Source organism: Mytilus edulis, chromosome 3 (assembly GCF_963676685.1).
Source record: "Mytilus edulis chromosome 3, xbMytEdul2.2, whole genome shotgun sequence".
Taxonomy (NCBI): Eukaryota; Metazoa; Mollusca; class Bivalvia; order Mytilida; family Mytilidae; genus Mytilus; species Mytilus edulis.
Genome location: NC_092346.1, coordinates 48,746,189 through 48,774,130, shown reverse-complemented (window position 1 = coordinate 48,774,130; position 27,942 = coordinate 48,746,189). Strand labels below are relative to the sequence as shown.

The window sequence follows — 27,942 nt, the reverse complement described above, 5'->3', positions numbered from 1 at the left end:
ATGATAGATGTACGTTTTACGATAATATTACTATATCTGGCTCTTAATGTTACTGGAAGATTGTTGACAATAGATAGAGTAAGTACAATATGTTAACAAACTTCTTTGTTGTTCTATAAATATTCATTATGCAGGTCTATACTTTCGAAGGGTTTTGTTTATAAATGCAATCTTAGTTTCAAATTTGCCTAGCGACATAAAGATAATATGAAAGGGCGGGGTAGGTGGTGTGTGTTGGGAAATGAATTGGTAGTGTGTTGGAGACAGCAAAATATTTCAACGATGAATATAAAATATTACCTTTTTGAAGTTTTGAAGATCCCTATTTTGTTGGTACTGAGAGAAAAATATGCGTATATCCTTATCAAGCTTTTTCCAGCTTGGGTCACATATTCACGATTTTTTACTGTCGTCCTTGGTTGGACCATTCCGGATTAAAATTTGTCAAAAGTCTGATCAAGATCAATTTAATCAAGCCAGGAAAATTTGTTCCGATAATCCTTTTCTCAATCCGAATCTTTTTCGATTTGTATCTTTTGCATGGTATACAACGACAAAATGTGTCCCGACAGCATCCCTATTCTGCCGAATGCGATCAGACATAATTCAGTCAGTGACCAGACAGTAAAGATATCCATTAGAAAGCCGTTTATGTGATGGCCGCGTTATATAAAAATTGCCATATTCGGGATAATCAGGTACTTCCGGAACACAAACTCATTACAGTCCGTTGAATTGCAAATGCTTACGGCTTTGCCTGACTTCCATCGAATCGTGTTCTGTAGTTGTCGGGACGTGGATATCATTCTGATTTTCGTATTGAGGTAGCAATAAACAGTTAGGAAAGAAATTCAAAATTTGCCCTCATAAATCTTTATATCATAGTTCGTTTCTGTGTGTGTAATATATTTACGTTGTGTTTCCGTTGTGTCGTTTGTTTTCTCCTATATTTGAGTGTACTATAAGACGAGTAACGGTACTTTTCTATCCCAAATTCATAATTTTGTCCATAGATTTATGAGTTTTGAACAGCGGTATACTACTGTTGCCTTTAATTACCATCTCCTTTTCATTGCTTTCTTGCAATATTAAGCTTACTGTTTGTGTCATATATGTGCATATGTATGTAATCAGAATCTTCCATACATTTTATATTCAGTATATAAAATGGTAAAATATCATTTCTTTTGAATGTATCCATTGCAACAATCTGCATTTATTTGCTATAAAACATCGCAAAAAGGGGGGGGGGGGGAAAGATGTCACATATTATCCCAAAATTTGGCTAAAGTAGAATTTCAATCGCTTGAAGTAATACCTTATCTGAAACAGATTACATATATCTTTCAGAAAATCCAATGAAAATCATTTGCCTTTTATCTCATTTTTTTTTATATAACTGCGTCAAAAAATTCGTGTAGAAAAAAAGTGTTTGTAAACACTACATTTATTTCTGGACAAATGGCCGGTCTAGCTATGAAAATACGGAGAGTCAAACAGAAAATAGCCAATAAAACATGTAAAAAATAATCTCGATATTCTTATAAACCATCTTTGAAGGTTAAATTAATACTCAGTTGTCTAAAAAAGAATTTTATTACACAATAAATTTCTTATTTGAAAAATCCACCGTGGCCATAATGCGAAACTAAACTCCTAACTGTGTATTGCTACCTGATAACTGGACTGTACCGGAAGAAACACGGTTCGCATTCGGCAAAATATGGATGCAATCTAGACTCAATCGGATCATGACGCGTTAACACATTGCCAATTACTGATCCCGTTGGAGATCAAACAACGACAAGACACGAAAAGATAAAGTTGGATTACTATCCTGGAATGTTCTATCATTGTCTGAACGCAGTCATTTAAACTCGTAACAGATTCCTACGGGTCGGGAATAGTGCGGATAGTTCGGACAAGCACCCTAACAGCTAGGTGCGTCCAGTAACAGTCGGGGAGTCCCAGTCGATATTCTTCTAGTCAGATTACAAGTGTGACTATGTCATGACAGATTCTGCTGTATCGGATCAAAATCCTAACAATGTGTTGTGTTTTCTGGACGATGTTTAGTGGAACGGGAATAATCTGGAAAAAAAAATTTCATTGCTGTTTTCTGCATCCAGAGCTTGTCGAATATGAAACGTCTTTGCAAAAACTATTCCGAAACATTCCCGTTATTAATGCAAACTTCGTCATTGATACCCACGTTATAGTCGACAATTACAGAACACGATACGACTGATACCAGACAAATCCGTTTGCAATGCGGTAGAGCAGACTGTGATAAGATTACGTTTCGACAGTATCTGATAATCCCGAGTATGCAGACAATTTTTTAAAGGATACCTTCCTTCTGCGTCGGTTCACTGTCTAGTAGCTGTCTGATATATGTCGGATTACATTCGGTAGAATCGGGACGCAATCATAACAGTCTTGGTCGAATTTTACCCTGCGAAAGATACAAATCGAATTAGAATCGGATTGAGAACGGGATTATCGGAACAAATTTGCTTGTAAACGGTTGCATATCGACGCTTCATGAACAATATTTGATTGTTGTCCTGATTATTTTGTTTGTTTTTACAAATTTAGATTACAGTTTGAATTCCATCAACGATTCACAGGATCTTGATCAGACCTTTTCCAAATTTAATCGGGAATGGTCATGTGAAGGACGGCAGTAAAAATGGTGAATGTATAACCCCAGCTATGGCAAACTTCTCCAGATTAGGTCTGTTCCGTGGGACACAGAATATTTTTACGATTTTGATCAAATATCAGAATTTGCTTTTTTTCGGGGTTAAAAACTTTTTAGTTTGAACTTGGATGTCAAATTAATACCAATGGCACAAATTATCATTGAAGAGACAACTATTTTGAAATGCGCCTGTTGCAATCGAATTAGTATTTAGTGTTTTAGGCTCAATTGAATCGGCAATGTGAAATGTTTTTTTCTCTTGAAGATTTTACACATATCGAAAGGGTTTTAAGTAATAACTTACAGTTATACTTTTCAAAAACAATTTCAGATCAAAGATGGAAAAATAATTAAGTTTCCCCTTATCATAGGAAATGGACGATATTTTACAAAAACTTTTACTCAGGTAAGTTTTTCTTTACTAAAATGTTCTTTGCGTCTCACGGTTAAGGATATTTTACTTTTTTTGATAAAGATTAAAAAGAAACTTAATATTTAATTTTTTAATCTTTCTGGTTTTTTTAAATAAAGTATGACAGACAAAAAACATTTGTGTATCAAAAACTATTTCAAATTCAATTGGAAGATTACTTGCTTAACAAATAAGCAAATTTAATTTCAGGGTAAACTTTTCTATTTCGAGCAAACAGTCAACAATACATGCGAATACTATGAGTTTCAACCTCAACTATATGATAGCACTACGCCAATGATTGCACTGATCGAAATATATGATGGTTGTGAATTGGAAAGTATGGTAATGAAACTAAAATAACACTTTATTAAGCCCGTAAGGCTTACATTGTTTTTGATGTAACTTCAGCATTTTGAATTTAAGGGATGTACAAATACTTGGATATGCGAGTAGATTGTCCAAACACGGACCTCTACATACAGGATATAAGAAAATAAACCAAAACCTATCTATTTGATGTAATTTGAGTGAAAGAATTGGAACGTTAGTTTTTCGTTAAAGTTTCTGAAATCAACGATGAATTTTTAAAGCGTTCAAAAGTAAAATCCCAAAAATACTGAACTCTGAAGAAAAATCGATCGGAAAGTCCCTAATCACATCGCAAAACCAAATTTACAAAACACATCAAACGAATGGACAATAACTGTCATATTCCTGACTCGGTACAAACATTTTCAAATGTTGAAAAAGGTGCATTAAACCTGGTTTTATATCGCTAAACCTCTCACTTTTACAACAGTCTCGTTAAATTCCGTGATATTTACAACGATGCGTGAACAAAACAGACAAAATATATGAAATAGTCAAAATATGGTTACAGCAGTCATCACTGTGTTAAAACTTCATTTTTGTTGAATTTGGTTTCATGAAATGCTGAATTATTAAAGATAACTAACGTTTGTATGTCTATTTGTTTTTTTTCAGATGCTTTTTGCACAACGTATGAAATTTGTTGCAGCTATTATATATACATATTCTGAACAGAATCTCTTTAGAGCGTTATGGAGAGGTTGGTAAACTTTACAGTATCAAGTCCTTAATAATAACCATTATGTAATAATAATAATAATAATAATAATAATAATAATAATAATAATAATAATAATAATAATAATAATAATAATAATAATAATAATAATAATAATTAAAAACCAATTGTTCAGAGAACAATTGAAGGTCTTTCCACCAGTTAATATCTATTTTGATATTAAAATATTAAAAATCAGTCTAAAATGTCAGTTCATATGGCTTTATGATGTATAGATATGAATTTAAAGCAAAGGTCAAAATCTAGAAAGTCAAATTAACCTATGACCTTACCTCAATTTCAAGGTCACAAACTTAGGATCTCAAATCAAAAGACCCTAGGTCTCTAATATGTATGGTTAATAAGTTATATCACTTTTACACATAATTTTAGATATGATAGGGGCAAAAACTCCCATTCATTGTCTAGGCACCCTTTCAACTAAAATTATTAAGTTACGACATGTCGCAACTATCAATTTAGTCAAAATAATTTGTCGATATCTTATACGGTTTCTGGAAATGAGTGGAAATAAGCCTAATTCAAAAATAAGAATATGACCTTGACCTTTGACCTTGACCTTATTTCATTTTTTTGGACCAAGGACCTCAAATCAGAAGATCCTAGGTCTCTATCACTTATGGTGTTCCAGTTTAAAATACATTTTAAAATTTCAAATACAAAAAGGGAAATAACTCTCATATGGAGCGTTCATATTGCTTCGGTTGAAATTGGACAAATCATGCGAAGGATATAACTAGCAATTTTATAAAATAAATTTGTTGTAATCTTTAACGGTTGCGAAGGAGTTGTGGACACAAGGAAAACAGTGTTTGGGGAGATAACTCCTACAAAGAAAAGTATTCGGTTACGCAGGGTAAATTTCAAAAGCACATAAACTGTTCGATATCATATACAAAATATCTAAGCGACATATTGCGAAACAAATGTTTATTGCAAGAACAAAATTTGGCGGAAGAAAAAAATAAATAAATTAAAAACCAATTGTTCAGAGAACAATTGAAGGTCTTTCCACCAGTTAATATCTATTTTGATATTAAAATATTAAAAATCAGTCTAAAATGTCAGTTCATATGGCTTTATGATGTATAAATATGAATTTAAAGCAAAGGTCAAAATCTAGAACGTCAAATTAACCTATGACCTTGACCTCAATTTCAAGGTCACAAACTTAGGATCTCAAATCAAAAGACCCTAGGTTTCTAATATGTATGGTTAATAAGTTATATCACTTTTACACATAATTTTAGATATGATAGGGGCAAAAACTCCCATTTATTTTCTAGGCACCCTTTCAACTAAAATTATTAAGTTACGACATGTCGCAACTCTCAATTTAGTCAAAATAATTTGTCGATATCTTATACGGTTTCTGGAAATGAGTGGAAAATAGCCTAATTCAAAAATAAGAATATGACCTTGACCTTTGACCTTGACCTAATTTCATTTTTTTGGACCAAGGACCTCAAATCAGAAGATCCTAGGTCTCTATCACTTGTGGTGTTCCAGTTTTAAATACATTCCAAAATTTCAGATACAAAAGGGGAAATAAATCTCATATGGAGCGTTCATATTGCTTCGGTCGAAATTCGACAAATTATGTAAAGGCTATAACTAGCAATTTTATAAAATAAATTTGTAGTAATCTTTTACGGTTGCGAAGGAGTTGTGGACACAAGGAAAACAGTGTTTGGGGAGATAACTCCTACAAAGAAAAGTATTCGGTTACGCAGGGTAAATTTCAAAAGCTCATAAACTGTTCGATATCATATACCAAATATCTAAGCGACATGTTGCGAAACAAATATTTATCGCATCAACAAAATTAGGCGGAAGAAAAAAAAAATATTCAAAAGAAAAACAATAGGTCTTTCCACAGAAAAGTGGAAAGACCTAATAATCAGAAGAAAAACAATAGGTCTTTCCACTAGTAAAGATCTGTTTTGATATTGAAATATGAAAAATCAGTTTAAAATGTTATTTCCTATGCCTTTATGATGTATAAATATGAATTTAAAGCAAAGGTCAAAATCTAGAACGTGCAAATTACCTCAATTTCAAGGTCATAAACCAAGGATCTCAAATCAAATGACCCTAGGTCTTTATTATGTATGGTAAATGAGTTATATCACTTTACGCATAATTGCTAAATATAAGATGGGCAAAAACTCCTATTTATTGTTTACGCACCCTTTCAAACAAAATTTATAAGTAACGGCATGTCGCAACTAACAATTTAGTGACAATAAGATGTTGATATGTTATAAGGTTTTGAAAACTAGTAAAAATAAGCCCAAAAAAAAATTTAGAATGTGACCTTGACCTTTGACCTTGACCTTATTTTTATTTTTTTTGGATCAAGGATCTCAAATCAAAAGACCCTAGGTCTCTATCACTTATGGTTTACCAGTTAGAAATGCAAATCACTTATATCATATACATAAGGGGAAATAACTCTCATATGGAGTCTCCGGATAGCTTTGGACAAAATTAAACTCCGAATCCTGAAGATGTAACGAGCAATTTGGTAAAATAAATCTTTCGTAATCTTTTATGGTTGCGAAGGAGTAGTGGCCACAAGAAAAACAGTGTTTGGGGAGATAACTCTTACAACGTAAAGTATTTGGTTACGCAGTTGTCAGTTTTAAAAGTGCATACGCTTTACGATATCATATTCCAAATATCTAAGCGACATCTTTTGAAACGTCAATATTACGCAAGAAAAAAATTAGGCGGAGGAAAAAAAACAACATAATAATCAGAACAAAATCAATAGGTCTTTCCACGGAAAGGTGTAAAGACCTAATAATATTAATAATAATATTAATAATAATAATAATAATAATAATAATAATAATAATAATAATAATAATAATAATAATAATAATAATAATAATAATAATAATAATAATAATATTATTTATAATAATAATAAAAATATTAATAATAACAATAATAATATTAATAATAATATAAGGTTATTGCATGAATATTTGGGAATTTTGTCCCGAGCTTGCGAGTGCAATATATGTTCTACGAGGGACAATATTCCCCAATAGTCATGCAATAATCCTTTTATTGTATAGCAACATAATATTTGTAAGTAAAAATTTGTTTAAACTAAGATTCTGTCGTTGATGACGTCGTGAAATTTTTGCACTAGTGCAATATTGGAATTTATTACACGCTAATTTTTGGCTACTTTCTGTGGGAAATATTATATTGCTATGCAATAATAATAATAATAATGATAATTTTTCAATGTCATACCTTCTATTATTTCAAATGTGTGTTACTTTTTTTGTCGAATTACAGACACTAAGACTCAGATTCCAACAGCATTATTATCAGCGCACAATGGAAACTATTTAAGATTAATGTTCCTTGATAACAAAAATGAAACAGAGTAGGTATACATTTACATATTATTTATAATTTTTTTAAGACCTCCTTGTAGCCAATTGTTTTTGATATTAAATACTTGAGATTATGATGATCAGAAGATTTAGTTTGAAACTTAATTCCACGTTTACCGATTCTATTCGTATCTAAACTCTTGAAAACAAGCTAATCAATCTTAGGGTTAGCTTCTGCCAATATATTGTCTTACTTCCATTTGTCTTAGTTAGTTCGTACTTTGTGTGGTTTTAGTAAATCTTTTCAATATTTTGTGTGCCATACAGGAATCAACTTATTTCATTTTTAAGCATTGGTAATCTATGATGACAAAAACGATATACAATATTATCAAACAACTCAATCAGATCAAAAACCAGCAGCCAACCTGGATTTAAAAAGACAAACACGACTAACAAACGAAAATACACCGCAACGACCGATACACGATCAAGATATCATTACTTTGTACTGGTACAACAAGTGCTGAGGCTTTATCAGTTTAACTTGTTTAAAAATATATCTTTTACTCATCTTAACCATTTGCCGTACACGTAAAACTTACAAGTTACTATTAGTTTTAAAAGATTTTTTTTTAATTCTTTCTGCAATAACTTTGGCTAATAATTTGTAATCAAAATTAAAGAGAGCAAGATGACGTCAGTTCAGCAAGAGCGTTCTGCCTTTATCCTTCTATTGAGGCGAAAGTAAGGATACCCCGTCTTTAGTGTATTTGGATGGTTCCGATCTCGATTGAATATTCATAGCTTTCTAGAATATATTTGTTTTATGTCATTCTAGAAAATTTGTAAAACGCAGTAGTTATCCCGTCTATACCAGAGCTTCAATTATTTGTAAATGTTTTCAAAACATAAACGCGCTAAGAATCTGAAATATCTGCATCGAATATATCTTTTTTCCTCATCTGTCTTTGGAATAAGATCCTTATAAAAAAAAAATATAGAATCACCAGATTATTTGTCAAAGTCTTCTTTTTGATGAACACAGATTTTCATAAAACTTTATCTCTCGTTTTGATATTTTTGTGTGACATAATTTCAATGTCGTTTACAATCTTTTTTAGCTCACCTGGCCCACAGGGCCAAGTGAGCTTTTTTCATCACTTGGCGTCCGTCGTCCGTCGTCGTTAACTTTTACAAAAATCTTCTCCTCTGAAACTACTGGGCCAAATTTTACCTTATTTGACTACAATCTTTATTGAGGTATCTAGTTTAAAAAAAAGTGTGCGGTGACCCAGCCAACCAACCAAGATGGCCGCCATGGCTAAAAATAGAACATAGGGGGTAAAATGTAGATTTTGGCTTATAACTCTGAAACCAAAGCATTTAGAGCAAATCGGACAGAGTTAAATTGTTCATCAATACAATTGAGAATAGAAATGGGGAATGTGCCAAAGAGACAACAACCCGACCATAGAGCAGACAACAGCAGAAGGTCACCAACAGGTCTTCAACTAAAAGTTAAAATAATACAAGACTAACAAAGGTCAGAGGCTCCTGACTTTGGACAGGCGCAAAAATGCCGCGTGGTTAAACATGATTGTGAGATCTTTACCCTCCCTCTATACCTCTAGCCAATGCAAGTCAAGATCTATCTATCCTAAATTTTCAGATAAATCAGACAACCGGTTGTTGGGTTGCTGCCACTGAATTGGTAGTTTATAATGAAATTTTGCCGTTCTTGGTTATTATCTTGAATATCATTATAGATATAGATATACTATAAACAGCAATAATGTTCAACAAAGTAAACTCTACAAATGAGTCAACATGACCAAAATGGTCATTAAAACCCTTAAGGGCATACAATACAGTTACAGGGGAGGTAATGACGTTGCTAACGTAAAATGTTATTTTCGCGACGTCAAAGTATGACATATCGGGAATAGATGCATTTTTGGACTGATTTTTATTGTTCAAACTGATTTAATTTGAAAACGAGTGCATGGACCCCAATTTTTTAAAACGACATTTTGTTTCATTTTGCAGGGAGATTATGTGGACCAAATTTTATAAAACTGTAAATAGTGCAATTTTTTTTAATTTTAATAAATATACAGTAAAAGATACGTTTTTATCTCAATTCATGACCATTTTATAAAAATGACTTATTTTTAAATTAAAAATGCATAAATTTTTAGGATACTTATAAAATACAGAAATTACAAATCATTTAACAAAAAACTATTTGTGTTTATCTTTTAAAACAAAAAAAGTTATGGATTTCTTTCGAAAGGGAAAATACGGCCAGAAATCCGAATTTTTAGCAAATATACAAAATTTCGACCTCATTCAACTCAAAAAGTAGCACATGAAGGTATATTTTTTATTACATATTTGATTTAATCAGGCAAAAATTAGTCTACATAGATATTTTCATCAAACTGTAAATACGGGATTAAAACTGTATCGTATGCCCTTAAGGAGTTGTTACCCATTTATAGTCAATTTTTAACAATTTTCATAAATTTTGTAAATTTTTGTAAATTTTAACAAAATATTTTACTCTGTAACCAATGGATCAAGTTCATTATAGATAGAGATAATCGTAAGTAGCAAGAATGTTCAGTATAGTAAGATCTACAAACACATCACCATCACCAAAATTTTGTCATTAATCCATCTGTGTCCTTTTGTTTAATATGCACATAGACCAAGGTGAGCGACACAGGTTCTTAAGAGCCTCTTGTTCTAAATTGCGTTTTTTTAAAATAACAAGACATATTTTGAATTTCTTTTATTGCCTTCGTAGTGCTCGGCATGTGATTGAATACTAGCACCCTTGTTTGATTATTAACTATGTTGCCCTAAATCTTCTTTAACAATATCTTATTCAATCAAAAAAATTTTATATTTGTATCTAAATATGAACGAGTGAGAGTTTTATTAATTTCGTCTTGTCGTTTCTTTTTGAAATTAGAATTTCTTTCTCATAATTTTATACTCATTTGAATATTTTACGGGTGCCCCACTTATTTCACTTTTTATAATTTCCATTTTAAATTTCATGTTCTTAATTTTGATCTTAATTATCAAATTTCGATAGTATATCATTTTTAACTACTTCCACATAATCTGTATCTATCATTAATCTAGAGTTGAATTTCCAACAACCAGGACCTCTCTCATTGAAGTTTTTGCAAGACAGTGTCAATTTATTAAGACTATGATCGGTTTTTATAAATAGAACTATGGGTGTGTTTGTTACACTGCTTGAAAAGAAATTCGATATCAACCAAAAATCTAAACGCCATTGTAAAAGAGGGTTTCTTTTACACCAAGTGTATAATCTAGAATCAAACTTTTTAGTTCTCCAAATTTCACATAACTCATATTCGTCTATAAAACCGTCTAATTTACTCGTATATTTAACAAGTGTGTTAAACTTTGAATCACCAGTTGTGTCTAAAGATGGATTAAGTATCGTATAAAAATCTAACTTTTTATTTAATAAAATTTTAATGTTTCCAATATACTCCATTGGTTCATTTTCAAACTATTTTTGGTTGGTGCATAATAATTTACAAAAACAAAATCGGTGTTATCAATTTAAACAATTAACACGGAATACCCTCCGTTTTCATCTGATATGTACTCCTTTAATTTATAATCTGTTGAATTGTTTATAAAAAAAAGCAACACATTATAAGTTTCCCCTGTGCAAAAAATATCTACACCCATTCCTTTTTTGAATTTTTTCTTAACCAAATTAACATGGATTTACGTTTACATGTTTAAAATCGTCCCCAAAGCCATTTACATTGAGGGAGGTTCCGTTGGTACAATATTTAGCCATCATCTAGTTTTGGTTTTAAAATCTTTTTTATTTCATATGTAATACACATAACGTTGAACATTTATTTATTTAATTTGAAAAAAACCCAGAGAAAATACAAAAAGAGAGCATTCTCTCTGTTCGGTCCGCCAAACTAAAACCACCGACCTTTATCTTGGAATTATCATATTTAGTTCTGGAATTACCAATTTTAATTCTGGAATAATCAACTATTAGTCCGACACCGATGTTTCAATCTCCCGAACTGAAGTCTTTGATATACATTCTAGATGCCTTGAGCTCTTTGAAAAATCAGATATCACATTCCACTGCTAAATTTACCGTAGCGAGGTCAGTTAAAGAAAGAAAAACACGAATCAAATTTCGCGACAGTTGGACATGTTTTCCATATTACACATTAATTTAAATTATACATACTATATGCGACTCCATATAATTTTCAAGTTGCCATACAAACCCTTTACAAAAGTTTTTAATAGGGATATTTTTTTATCTGAACGTCACGGACGAGTCAAAATTTAATAGTCCACTACCGCCACCGCCGTCAAATGAAAATCTTCCAAAATATTATAATTACCTTCTATGATACAATCTTGACAGTTCTATACCTGTCCCTGTCAGTGTCCTTTTTATTTGTCGTCATCAAGCATGGTTACATTATGTCACACAATAGGAAAACTCAGAAAAAAAAAGAAATTTGACGTCACAATAAAATTTCGACCAATCTTTTCTTGAGAACCGATTATTTCAGAAATATTTTTATTACATCAATAAAGAAATGTGCAAAAAGCGCAAAAAAAGAGAAAAACTAATTTATTACCATCTAATAGAATCAAGGAAAATGAATGCTTACATTTTGTTTGTAATTTGAAATAATTGTTCGTTATTCTAAACCTTTTATTAGAACTGTTACTTTTGAAAGAAAAATGAATAATTTTTCAACATTAGAATTATTGGTTTGCACTTTATTTCATGAAGGTGAATATCCACAACTGTCAACATAAGAAAGTAGATTCACACTAGTCGCAGTCCGAAGTGAAATAACTTTTAAGGGTTGACAATTTTGGATATCAATCCATTCTTAGGGCTCCAATTGTTTGATTATACCGAACTAAGAGTGGAAGGGCCGTTTGAACACTATCTTCATACTTACGTATAAATAAACACCAGCTGAAGTTTGAAAATATATTTGCGAACTAATATTTCAAAATTGTACAACAAAGGTAGAATATTTTGTATTATTTTGATGGCCCTGAAAAGGACCTCTTATAAAAAAAAAATCATCCGCTGACACTACATTCATGTCCAAAGTCTTATTTTCTCGTCTCTCGATTGGCTTCCAATGTAACGTTATAGCTGCCATTTTGTTTTTTCGCCGGTGAAATATATGATTATATATATTTGGTGTAAATTCTAAAGGTTATTCTTCCTTCCTTGAAATTTAACATAATAACATCCATGTCACGTGATAATGTATTAATTGAGAGAATTATTTGTAATATATATATATATATATAAATGTAAGGTATAGTAATAGCTTTTATAAGTAATCATAACACAATTTAATTTTAGTGCTGACGTTCGAATATTTAGTATAGTGTTTAATACTATCAAAGTCCACAGCAGCGACGATAAATTGGCATACCTCATACCTGGCTTAGTTTTTGGATCATTGGTATCCCTAGCGGTAGTTTCCTGTTGTGTTCATCTTGTTAAAGTGAGTTCAATCTTTTTTCCAAATATGTAAAGTAGTGCTTAAGGGCTTACGATACAGTTTTGAGCCCATATTGACAGTTTGCTAACAATTTGCATATAGGCTTTTATTTACCTGATTAAATCAAATATGTAACTAAAAATATACCTTCATGTGCTACTTTTTCAGTAAAGTGAGGTCGAATTTTTTTTATATTTGCTCGAAATTCGGATTTGTGGACGTATTTTTCCTTTCGATAGAAATACATAACTTTTTTGTTTTAACAGATAAACTGAAACTGTTTTTAATTTATTTGTAAATTCTGTTTTATATAACTGTAGTTTAAATTTGTGCAATTTGTTTTTTTTCCAAATAACTAAAATTTATGTTCTTCTGTATATTTATTTAATTAAAATAATTACACTATTTACATTTTCATTTGAACACATTATGGTCTTTAATACGTAATCAAACCAAATGGCATTTTAAAGAGTGGTCCATGAACTCGTTTTAAAGTTCCATAAGTTTAAATGATAAAAATCAGTCAAAAACTGATTTTTTCCCGATAGGTCGTAGTTTGACGTCGCGAAAATAACAATTTACGGTAGCAACGTCATTTCCTCCACTGTAACTGTATATTATGCCCTTAAAGTATAAAGTACATAACGTATTATAATAAGTCATATATGTTTAATTCAAATAATAAATAATGAAATAACAGTTTATTGATATTAATCGTCTAGATTTACTTTCTTCAGGACGTTCAAAGCCAAACAAGTAAAAGTCAGGCATGTATAAGAACAGAAAAATGTGAAGAGCTATATATGACAAAAAGAGATCTACAAATAATATACGAAATCCATTCAAAAGAACGTTTTTTTATGAACAAAAAAATAAAATGTGAAGAAATAAATATGACAAAAAAAAACCTATCTACAAATAATATCCTTATCCATTTAAAATTACGAAGATTATGAAAAATACAAACACAAGGTTAGTTATGCTTTATTATCAGATTCAAAATGTATATGCTTTGTTGGTCTTTTCTTTGATACAAGGAATACAATCAGCTAAAAGTAATTCCAGTTTTGAATAATAACTTCCTGAGTGATATGATAGCTTATTTGAAATTGATGCCAAAATAAAATCTTTTCTATATATCTTTTCTCTTGAATAATACTATTTCCGTAGTTAAATGACAGCTGTGGATTTAGAAAAAAACTGTATGATTCTAGTTGGAGTGAATCTGATTTAGATACAAAAAAGTTTCAAGGATCTTTTTGAGTGCATTCAATATAAGTCTGTTCAACTTACAAAAGTATTAAAACATTCTACACTTTACACTTATTCACCATTTCAACCAAAAAAAAAAACAAATTGAAAGAGTTGGCCATGCTTTGTTTCATGAAAACAGAATAGCCAAAGAAGATATATGAATTCAATTCTCAATTTTAAATGTATTTGTCACAGGACGGGACGAATCATACTTTCTGAAATATCACTCTGATTCCTCAATGCTCTTCAATTTAGTACTTTTTAAAATTTAATCTGAGCGTCACTGATAAATCTTACGTAGACGAGACGCGCGTATGGCATATTAAATTATAATCTTGGTACCTTTGATATCTATGACCAAACCCAAAAAAAAACCCTAAGATTTTTCGTTTTTTGATTGATAACATTAATTTAACGTTTGAAGTACGTATTTTTACAACACACTAGTAGCATTGTCAGCACATGACTAATAACTACTCAAAAGGCACTAAGTTTTATAAATATCAAACCCATCAGTTATATAGGATCAAAACATCAAAAGATAATTCAAACATACAAACATTTTAATTAACACGATACTACATAATGTAGCAATTAAACATATTTTATGAAAAAAGATCAATTAAAGAAGTAAACACATGTTACATGGTTTCAGAAGTGTATAAGACGAATGACAGCTGGCAAGGAGACGACAATAGGAATAACACCAAGAAGAACAACAGAACCAACAAATGTAGATTTGTCTAGTATGCAACCATGGAAAAGATGTACATTAGCAGCATGTTCAGTTCATGCTGCTAAATTTAAGAAAGGTAAATTTACTGTAACACAAATGTAGTTTCAATTTTTGTAGATTGTTAAGGCTGCTAGGACATAAGCATGGATTCTTATGAGTTTTTAAAAGATGCTTTACTTGTCACCCGGCCCGACATTTATATGAGAAAGAATGAATGCAACCGGAATAATGTTATATTAGTTAATTGTCATCATAATGATATTTCCAAACAACACACAGGGTACAAATGTTAACATATATATGCACTTGAATTTTTACTTGATAACATTTTTGTTCGCTTTGGAGATTCCGTATATCGTCAAGTTATTGGAATTCCAATGGGGACTAACTGTGCACCACTTATTGCGGACCTGTTTTTGTATTGTTATGAGTTACAATTTATGACTAAAATTAGCAAAGACCCATCAAAACAACATTTGATACAAAAATTTAACAATACTTTTAGATATTTGGATGATATATTGGCTCTAAATAATGACGACTTCAGTATGTATACTAAAGAAATTTATCCTGTAGAACTTACTTTAAATAAAGCTAATGATAACAATGACCACTGCCCTTTCCTCGATCTTGATATCTATATCATAAACGGGAAGCTTAATACAAAAATTTATGATAAAAGAGATGATTTTTCATTTCCTATTGTTAATTATCCATTTTTAGATGGTGACGTTCCCTTGTCACCATCTTATGGTGTTTATATATCTCAACTTGTACGATTCGCTCGTGTATGTAACAATGTATTAGATTTTAGCGAGAGAAATTTATGTATTACTGAAAAATTATTACACCAGGGTTTTCGATATCACAAACTGGTCAAAACATTTACTAAATTTTATCACCGGTATAAGGAAATAATTCGTAAATATAACTCAACATGCAGACATCTTATACGTTCAGGTATTTCACATCCAAAATTTTATGGAAATATTCTTTATAAAGCACAAAAATGTCAGTATTCTCCTCAGAAACTAACAAAACCTTTAAATAGACTTATTAAAAGGGGATATAGTTACGATACTGTTGTCAGGTCATTAAAGATTGCATATTTTGGCTTTAACATTGATTCACTGATAGGGTCTTTGCATCGGAACTAAACACATTTATTTCTAAAAAAAACAGTTGTTGGCATGACACGGGTTATGTTCTTCTCATATATTTTATGATAGTATGATACTAAACCCCTAACGGGAGGGATTGTACCTGATATTCATATGATGAAGACATAATCTTTCAATCAGTTTAATTGAGGTCTGGAGCTGGCATGTCAGTTAACTGCTAGTAGTCTGTTGTTATTTATGTATTATTGTCATTTTATTTATTTTCTTTTGTTACATCTTTTGACATCAGACTCGGACTTCTCTTGAACTGAATTTTAATGTGCGTATTGTTATTCTTTTACTTTTCTACATTGGCTAGAGGTATAGGGGGAGGGTTGAGATCTCATAAACATGTTTAACCCCGCCGCAATTTTGCGCCTGTCCCAAGTCAGGAGCCTCTGGCCTTTGTTAGTCTTGTATGATTTTAAATTTTGGTTTCTTGTGTATAATTCGGAGTTTAGTATGGCGTCCATTGTCACTGTACTATTATGCATATTTTAGGGGCCGGCTGAGGGACACCTACGGGTGCGGGAATTCTCGCTGCATTGAAGACCCATTGGTTGCCTTCGGCTGTTGTTTGCTCTATGGTCGGGTGGTTGTCGCTTTGACATATTCACCATTTCCTTTCTCAATTTTATATAACTTGCCACCTAAGAGAACAGTTTTACGTTCTTGTGATGCGCAGGTTTAAACTATCAATATCAATGTTAACAGGATAGTAATACATTACTACTTAAACCACTCATTAAGCAATGCTCCAAGTCCTTATCGAACAAGATATACAGCTTTTTTCTGTTAAAAACATATTGCTACAGTATACATGCACAATTATGAGGATAGCAGTTCTGCTCTTTGGATCGGAATACCACAGATTCGAAGTAAGATTTAATTTTCTTTCCAAACGACCAGATGTGGTTGGAATCGGGTATTTACATATATATCCAGAACATCAAATGTGTGAATGCTACGTATCCGAATGTGTCATGTTAGGCAGGATGACATAGCTGTGCTGGTATGTCTCGACTAGTTTTATATGTTATATATAAGTAGTTTCATTCGGCACTATGGTTTCAAATTTGTTGCCGGATGAAGCATCAACAATTAAGTTTTTAATTTGTTCATTTTCTAACATAATAGAACAATGTATGGCACTTAAGCTCAATTTTCAAGAGACAACAACACCGACCAGAACAAAGAAAAAAAAAAACCAAACAAAGTCGAAGGTCACCAATGTATCTTCAGCACAGTGAAAAGGTTGGCTTCAGCTGACCCCTATAAAGTGTAATAGTTCAGTGAAAATGGACTTCATATATATAACCAGATTATTTGCTTGGTGGTATACAATTTAATAAACGATTCCATAAACGATCCAACAAGAAAATAAATAAAGGCACAAGTAGTATACCGCTGTTCAAAATTCATAAATCAATTGAGAAAAAAACAAATCCGGGTTACAAACAAAAATTGCAGGAAATACATCAAATATAAGAGAACTGCAACACAACAAAAACACAACATTAAATTGAAACACACACAGAAACAAACTATACTATAACAATGTCCAATTTCCTGACTTGGTACAGGACATTTGTATGGCACGCCGTTTTTATATTTATTCAAATTTGAAGATATCTTATTTATTTAACAAGATATCTTATTAAGTATTAAGATATTTTTAATTTTTATAAGATATCTTATTTAATTTGAAAGTAAATAAGATATCTCTTTTAGTTTATAAGATATCTTTATTAGTTTTTAAGATATCTCTATAAGTTAATAAGATATCTCTATTAATTAATAAGATATCTTATAAAGTATATAAGATATCTTACTTCTCTATAAAGATATCTTTTAAATACATACTTTATAAGATATCTTATTAATTAATAGAGATATCTTATAAAACTAATAGAGATATCTTATTAATTAATAGAGATATCTTATAAACTATTAGAGATATCTTTATAACCAATTAAATAAGATATCTCTAGAAGTTAATAAGATGTCTCTAAAAGTTTATAAGATATCTCTATTAGTTTATAAGATATCTCTATAAGTTAATAAGATATCTCTATAAGTTAATAAGATATCTCTAAAAGTTTATAAGATATATCTATTAGTTTATTATATATCTCTATTAGTTTATAAGATATCTCTATAAGTTAATAAGATATCTCTATTAATTAATAAGATATTTTATAAAGTATATAAGATATCTTACTTCTTTATAAAGATATCTTTTAAATACATACTTTATAAGATATCTTATTGATTAATAGAGATATCTTATAAACTAATAGTGATATCTTATTAATTAAAAGAGATATCTTATAAACTAATAGAGATATCTTATTAACTTATGGAGATATCTTATTAGGTAAATAAGATATCTCTATAATAAACTATATAAAAGATATCTTATATAGTTAATAAGATATTGTATAAATTAATAGAGATATCTTATATTTTAAATAAGATATCTTATATATTTAATAAGATATCTTTATAAACATTTTAATAAGATATATTATTTAATATATAAGATATCTTATTCAATAAATCAGATATCTCAATTAATATATAAGAGATCTCTAAAAGTAAAAAGATATCCCAATTAGTTTATAAGATATCTTATTTAACTTAATAAGATATCTCGAAATTGAATAAACATAATAACGGCGTGCCATACATTTGAAGGTAGATCATAAGTAATAACTTTTTCGGACAGAATTTCCTTGAAATTTGCCAAAATAAAGATTTTACATTGTTTTTTTTTTTAAATATAATAAACAAAGTATAGGTTTAACTATGAGTCGTTGAAAATTGCCTCAATTTTAGACGAAAAAACACATTTTTGTGCATAAGCAAATTTCTATAGGATAGAATTTGGAAATAAATTTTGAGAAGATAGGTTTTAATATATGTTTTAAGAAAATTAAAATATAAAATGACGTCACCGAACTTGCTTTCTTGCTACAAGTAAAAATGATTTTTTTTTACTTAAAGAGTTATCATCCATTAAATGGCTCATTTAAAAAAAATATTCAAAAACAAAAAAAATAATATTTGTTTAATTATTTTGAATAATACAATAAATCATCAAGTTTTATCTGAATAAATAAACAGTTTTCCCATTAAATTGCCAATCTGTCTCCAAATTTGCAGATTTGGACATATAACTAAACCGATTTTGTATTGATATTGTACAATCGAAGATGGCGGTATACTATGATTCTACCTTAAGAAGAAAAATGGTGGGTTGAACCTGATTTTGGGGCATGCCAAACCTCCCGTTTTTATCGCAATATTATATATAACATTTAAATGATAACGTTACATGACTGGACTATAATACAAATAAATGTGAAAACATATAGGACAGAGAAACACACGAATAAGATATAACATTTAAATGACAACGTTACATGACCGGACTATAATACAAATAAATGAGGAAACATATAGGACAGAGAAACACACGAATAAAAGCAAACAAAAGGTACCAGGTTTAAACGATGTTACAATATTGAGTCCGGTGTTTACGGTTCGAGATCCTTTCCAAAAACTGATTCTAAATTATTTAAAGAAGTATATATAAAAACATATTAATAAAAAAATACATTTAACTGCTGATTAAGCAATTATTGTCCAAAGATGATCTGACACTACTGTTTAGATACGATGTTTATTATCGGATTAGTAGAAACATTTATTTTTAACCAAAAGATAATTTTGTGGGAATATTCCAACTTTGTACTTCTTTGGCTTTATAACTATTTTGATCTGAGCGTCACTGATACGTTTTATGAAGACGAAACGCGCGTCTGGTGTATTAAATAAGCAAGGTATCTTTGATAACTATTGATCATATAAATACAATTGATAGATATAATGGTTAAAGTCAGGTAGATGATAGTCCAAATAATTAATATAAAGAAGACTATGTGGTATGATTTCCAAGGACACAACTCACCACAAGAGACCAAAATGAATACACGCTTCGTCCGGTCATACTAAACTCAAAAACGAGTAAATAAAACTGCAATTAAAAAAAAGTAAAAGAATAACAATGGATACGTTTGACTTTGAACAGGCGCAAAAATGCAGCGGAGTGAAATATGTTTTGTGAGATCTTCATCCTCCCCTATACATCTAGCCAATGTAGAATAAACAAACACACATCAATACGTACAGTAAAATCTAGTTTAAAATAAGTCTGAGTCCGATTAGGTAACAAAAGAAACACGACAACAAGGCTACGATACATACATTAATAAAGGACTACTAGCAGTTACTGACATTCCAGATGAAGACTTCAATTAAACTAATTGTAAGATAATGTCTTTATCATAAGAAAATCAAGCACTATCCTCTCGATAGGGATTTAGAAGCATACCATAATAAAATATGGTTATCTTTTTTAACAATTTACACGTCTTTCAACTCTACTAAATAAATTTTCCTCTGGCGTTTTTTAAACTTCACATGGAACTTTCTAGTGGTAATTGCATTAGAAGGTCTCTATATAGAACTACATGTTTTTCCTGTTTACCTCGTATGGGCAGGTTCATTATTGACACTTGGTCACTATTTGTATACAGCTGAATCACTGGCATTTTCAGAGCCAAGTAATAAGCTTTCTGCATGTTTAGTTGCCATTTACTAACATGCATCAAGGCATCAAACTGCTCGTTGAAATCCATAGGTAACATAAAAAAAAAGTAAAATCACAAAAATACTGAGCTCAGAAGAACATCAATTCGGAAAGTCCCTAATCACATGGCAAAATCAAATGACAAAACACAAAAAAAAACGAACGGACAAGAACTGTCATATTCCTGACTTGGTACAGGCATTTTCAAATGTAGAAAATGGTGGATTGAACCTGGTTTTATAGCACTAAACCTCTCACTTGTACGAATGATAGCCTTTAATGTATTATATTTACAAAAATCATGTCCGCAGTGAAGAAGAGTCGTCAGAAATATTGTGAAACTGTAATGGTATTAACCATATGTGGATTATAAAAACATCTACAGATCTTCTGGATAATGTAAAATCTCGATCTTTCTCTGACAACAATTCTATCAAAACTTTTGATTTTTCGACCCTGTATATATCACCATTCCCCATGTGAAATTGAAAAATCGTGTTAAGGAAATAATAAGCAATGCTTTTCAACATAACAAATGATTGAATACGCTATAAATGTGTATCTTTTGGATACCATACATCATATTTTGTTAATAGTGAACAAATGGTCACACATGCTACACTAAGGAACAAGTATGCTCAAATTTCTTATTGACCAAATATTGGTTGAATTATGAAGTCGAATTTTTCAACATATTGTCGGCATTTCTATGGGAACAATCTGTGAGTCTCTCCTTGACGAACTTTTTTCATATAAGCTGGAATTTCGTCAGACAATTGTCAAAACTAGAAGACCAAAGAAGCCAATTCTTTAAATTAACCCATCAAAGATACAGATATTATTTTGTGTTTGAGCCAGACATCACACCATAAGACAAAGCCAGACACCCTTTGTAGAGCGTTTCGTCTACAAATGACTCATCAGTGACGTTCGAATCGAATAAAAAGAAAACTTCAGAAGCCAAAAATTAAGGACGAAGTTGAAGAGCATTTAGAACCAAAAAATTCCCAAAACTTTTGCCAAATACAGCTAAGGTAATCAATTCATGTGGTAGAAAAGCCTTAGAATTCAATAAAATTAAAGTTTTGTAAACGTAAATTTATAATTATGACCATATCAATGATAAACTGCGCATGTTTTCAGACATATTGAAGATTTTCTCTACATTAGCAATACAAACCTTTCTTTAATATATCCCTCAGAACCAGACATTACAGAAACAACAGACACAGCGTCCTATGTCTCGTATTTAGACTGATACATATACCTTGAAGTAGATATAAGTTGTCATCTCAGTACCAGTATACATTACCAACGAGACGATAGCAATTTTGTAATTGAAAATTTCCTTTACATATTTTGCATAATATACTTAATTCACCTGCATATGAAACTTAAACTAATGGTTTATTTTAGTATATCTTGGACAAATTAAAACATCAGTGTCATTCATTTATTTTTTCAAAGGAATTATGCCCCTTGTTTCCACCATGCAATTTATCAAGAAAAAAGGGAACCTTTTATTTCATTAATTTGACACTCTGCTTGTTTCTTATAAGATGCTGCACTCAAGTTTTGAGTTTTAAACACTGATAAACTATTGTCTCTCTAATACATTAATTGATTTATGATGCAAACTTTATTATCGAGTTCTTTTATGTTCTTTAGAGTTTCTTAAAAAAAATATTTACAAAAGTATGTTACATCTATCATAGCCATCAAATAATTGCAAGCAGTCAGTTTTTACATCTTTACTTTTGCAGATCATCGATACAAAATGTGCTCTATATGCCTAAAGGAGTTTGAGGAGAAAGACAAGTTATGGATTTTACCTTGTGAACATGGTGAGTGTTTTTAAAAACAACGAATTGTTTTGAAATTTTGTAGCAGTATCATAGAAGTATGTATGGATAGAAGAACAAAATAAAATGTCAATCGTAAGTGAAAATATATCCTGTTTCATAAGTGGTTATTGTTTCTAAAAAATATTTTTTTTTTATTAATACCAGCTGGTGTATTCAGTTCATACAATCTTTTGTGTGGAAATTATTGTAGAAAGTGAACCCATTTTATCTTATGAAAAAAAAAATCACTTTTAAGGTTAAGTTATATACTGTTAACCATATTTTTTATTTTGGAAAAACAAAGAATTGTCTACTGCAATAATTGATTATCTTAGCAAAATCTTCCTCAATGCTTTTTACCTTTGCACTGAATCTTGCCTAATAAAGATTGGATTTGAGCGTCATTGATAGATCTTTTGTAGACACAACACGCGTTTGGCGTACACTATTACAGGGCTTCCCTGATTACTCTATGAGTTTATTTTTAATCCATAGTACATAGTTCATAGTCTAGTTTTTTAAATTCTTCACTGTTCCTTACATTGAAATGTAATCTGTTTTCAATATAATTAAATGCCAGTTAGTCTTGCAACTGTTATTGTATTCAAAACTCGAAACAATCAAATCCCTTTTTACATTGCCATTAAAACAGGAGGTTTGGCATGCCGCAAAACCAGGTTCAACGCACCATTTTTTATCTTCTTAAAATGCCCTGTACCAAGTCAGGAAAATGGCCATTGTTGTATTATAGTTCGTTTCTGTGTGTGTTACATTTTAATGTTGTGTTTCTGTTGTATCGTAGTTCTCTTATATTTGATACGTTTCCCTCGGTTTTGCATTCAATTGTTGCCCGGATTTGTTTTTCTCTTTCGATTAATGAATTTCGAACAGCAGTATACTACTGTTGCCTTTTTTATATGAAATTGATAAAATAAAAATGTATATACATGCATGAGAAACAAATTGATATCGCCTTTACAAAAATGATGCAGAACACCACCATTAAATTTGTGTGGATTTAAATAACGCAGCCACAACAATACAAAAAATAGGTCTGAATGAAAGGCATACATCTGTCCCTTTGTCTTGAACGATGTGGCATGAGTGCAAAGCTATAAAGAGCCACACAAATGACTAGTGCAAAACCATTCAAACAGGAAACCATCGGTCAAATCTATATCAAATACGAGAAACGAGAATTACTTGTGATTTTTAACAGGCGCCAACCTTCACACTATCCTAAAATAATAGTGTAACATCACTGCATAGAAAGAAACACTATAAAATATCTATTGAAATGACGTAACTCAATCAAAAGACATATCAACAAAAATAAGTAAACATACAATAAAAAAATACATTTTATCTATGACACAATGTTAACACAATATTAATAAAAAATGAGTGACATTTAAACCAATATCCGAAAGACAAGTATAACATAAAATAAAACGGCGTTGAATAAAGTAATGTACACAGTTAAATATAATAATTTTGTTGTAAGAGTAAATCGAGTACGGAATTATTTTATTCAAAATAAATAAATTTGGTGTTAGAAGCGACAATTTTTTGTCATACTTAATACTTATCAAAGGTGTTATATATAAAACATTATGAGACGAGATATAACACAAAATAAGTGAACATTGAATAACAAAACTGCATTACAAATTGTATCAACAGGTAACACAAAAGTACGATTTGAAAATACTGGCAGTTCCTGAAAGCTAGTTAAAAGTCAAAACCAATTAAATTGATATAAAAAAAATCATGCTTCAAAGATATTAATAGACTATGGAAATTACGATTTGAAGAGAAAAAGATAACACATAGTCAAAGATTCGGTTTCACCAATCTCTTCAAAACCAAGTTTTTTTCCAGTTTGAAAAACTGATATGTTCCACTTAAAAACTTTTTGTGTTGTTCATAGCAATTTTAAACGTACGTATAACTTGAATAGGAGTATTAACGATAGGAAAAGATTTTAAATATCGTATTAGATTGTACTTTCAAATTACAATCGCTTTAACATAAATTATTAAATTATATCATTTTAGTTATACAAAAATGTCTGGATAGTTAAAGCATATTATACAATAATATCTTCGCTTATATTTCAGAGTTCCATGTTGATTGTATAACACCATGGTTGAAAGAAAGAAGAAAACAGAATTGTCCTATGTGCAGACGAGTTGTTATTGTTATGCCTGAATAAACACTTTTGCATACCGCTGTTCATCAAAACATTTATACTTTTCCATAATATCTGGTGTATGATAATGAGCATTCCAAATCATAAGCATATTAAAAAGCAAATTTTAAACTTTCAAATACGCATTGATATCATTTCAAATTAATCAATTTAATGTAACCAATCATTCTGTTTGCAACTATTAAGATTTCAAATCTTATTCTTATATCTACATTTTTGCAATTGCAAATTGACCTTTACAACCAGAAAAAAATAGATATCAAATTTCGCTTATCCTTTAAGTGCGGTTTTTCATTAAACAACTTCGAGGACATGCGAATATGGTTATTAAAAAAACAAGGCTAGCATTTTCAATATGAACACATGATGACTTAAGTAAGGTTTGAAGTGATATATTAAGTTGTAAAATGTATATGGCATCTTGTAATTTGCAACCATATGGCTCTAAAAAAACTACTCAGGGTAGTAATAATTGTAAAATTCATAAAACAGCAAACATTTGATTTTCAAAAATATCACCTATAAGATAATCGTGCAAAGGTTTCTAATGGTTACTAAAAGTATTATTTTAAATTGTCACATTAACTCTTCTTTTGAAATCTTTATCGAACATTAAAAACATATTAAATTATTTGTCTTTTGATCAAATATATAATATGCTTTGTAAATTGAAAACAATGTCAATTGTTGAAAATTAGTGTGAGACGTCAACCTCTAGTAGAAAATACATAAAAATATTAGGAATAGTTCCAACCAACATCTAGTTTGTCCTTCGCTCTTTTACCCACCAGGGCTTAGGAGAAACAAATGCATAGGTTTAGGTTTACGTGTCATTTACCGCATGTTTAGTATAGAGAATACGAAGAAACTTATTAAAGACTCACAAAACCAAAGGACATTTACATCAATAGTTATAAATAATAAATAAGAAACAACACGAACTCTACTTAAAACCGGGAGTGAAATCAGGTGCTCTGGAGTAGACAGAAGTTTTCGATACATAGCCTAGCAAAAAGTTAGAACAAATGCTTTGTAAATTGAAAACACCACACAAAGAGGCCATATTTACCAACGTGTAAAAAAGATGTACATGATAAACAGTATATATATATATTTTTTTTTAAATCACATATTGCAATTTTTCACAGTTTTCCAAAGATTAAAACAATATACGAATTTCAAAGTAAATCAAAGATTAAAAATCAATATACGAATCTAGATCAAGGATAAATACTGAACAGCAGAAACCTGGCTTTAATATAATTTGTGGCCTGTTAAGCTTTTTAACGATGGTGGAAAACAATTTGAAGCTTGATCCATTGTAAATATATCGGTCTTTTTATAAAAACGCATATTGACCCCATAATTGATGTCATTTGATTATTTTTTCATTGAGTTGACGTCTCATTAGTGTACACTCACATCTTCTTCGATTCATTAAAGATGAAAAACAAAGCTATAATATATGTTGCATGTGTACTGAGTGATCATATTAAAGTTTAAGATACAAGATGTGTCACGTGTTGTTATTGGCTTTGAACGAAATGTCAGTAAATTCGAGCACTCTCAGATCTGTAAGTTTGTGTCTTTTGTGTTGTGAAAGATGTATAAATACCCTGGAAAGTCAATAAAAAGTTAGCTCAAGACCGAAAGTCTAGAAATCAAGAAGTACAAAGCGCCAGGTAATTAAATGAATCTAACCAGTACAGCTAATGTCACACGTCCTTAAGGAAGGTTTACAATAGTGTTATATAATTACCAATGCATTGAACACGTTTACGATAAAAGTTCGTTTAATCATTTGTTAATCAATTCATGTCTTAGGACTATATTTGTTAAAGGCAGTGATTTAGTATATGAAAATCGGAATAAAATGGTATCTTTAGCTACTTGAAACGAGCTATTTATTCTTTCAATAAATTAAATCGTACAAACTATCGGTTTTCTGCAATTTTGTTAGCGTTGGTAAGGCTAAAAATAATAGTCTAGGAAAAGGGGCATGACAAACACACACTAACACATACAAACACAAAATGATGCAATAAGTTGAAAATGCCAGACAATAAATGACGACCTCTCAAAAAAGAAATTAATGTATTCCAGCACTGTTTATCAACTAATGCATATACAGATATCATTGGAAAGAAGGCACATAACGTTTTGATACACTATACAAACTTCTTACAACAATTTGAGAAAAACAAAAGAAAAAGCAAAAAGAACAAGACAATGGCTGTAAATGTATGTACATTTTTTCCATACGCTTAGCATACTTCTTGTTTTTCCGCTCTAACATGTATTTTTGTCGTGTACGGAGTTTTCATACCAATAACAGTTGTAAGTTAGCAAGTCAGTAAATAACGTAATTATTTGATATAGTGACATTTGTTAATCAACATAAATACACATATTTGTACAAAATATAAACTGACATACAACATACATTCGGACCAAAGTACCAATAAGTTACCTTTACTTTCAACTCAATATAAATGTTTCAAATTCACATGTTCATTGTCAATTTAAATCTAATTTTGAGAGAAACATACTCATGATTTAAGAATTAGCGTTTGTAAACGTTAATATTGTGTTTTTCTAAAGTTTATGAGCAAGTTTAAGAAAATAAACTGTTTGGTTTTTTTATTGAAAGGCGACGCTGCAAAGTATTTAGCTCTTTTCCTGTATTTATTTTATTTCGATACGGTACATTTGCACCGATTTGATTCTTTGATTAGCGCCTATTTTTTATAACACATGGTTCATATTCGTCGGGAATTTTTGTCGTGACACGATGGAAATATTGCACACTGAAACAGCGCAAGTGAAATGCATCTCGGCGCAAATGCAAAACGCCAGTGTATGTTTGTGCGTGCTTGTCTTAAACGAAACTTTGACATTGTGATCGATAATCTATATACTGTTAATGCAG

The 27,942-nt window shown here is 30.5% G+C and overlaps 1 protein-coding gene across 1 annotated transcript; it reads left to right on the top strand.

Moving 5' to 3' along the window:
- On the top strand, positions 1–26,130 carry LOC139515290 (E3 ubiquitin-protein ligase RNF167-like). The gene is made up of 9 exons (XM_071304858.1): positions 1–78; positions 3,036–3,110; positions 3,327–3,461; positions 4,104–4,188; positions 7,543–7,633; positions 13,012–13,156; positions 15,063–15,219; positions 22,721–22,801; positions 24,922–26,130. Exons 1-9 carry the CDS (start codon positions 1–3, stop codon positions 25,014–25,016), a joined length of 942 nt encoding a protein of 313 aa, XP_071160959.1. The 3' UTR covers positions 25,017–26,130.
- The last annotated feature ends 1,812 nt before the right edge of the window (positions 26,131–27,942 follow it).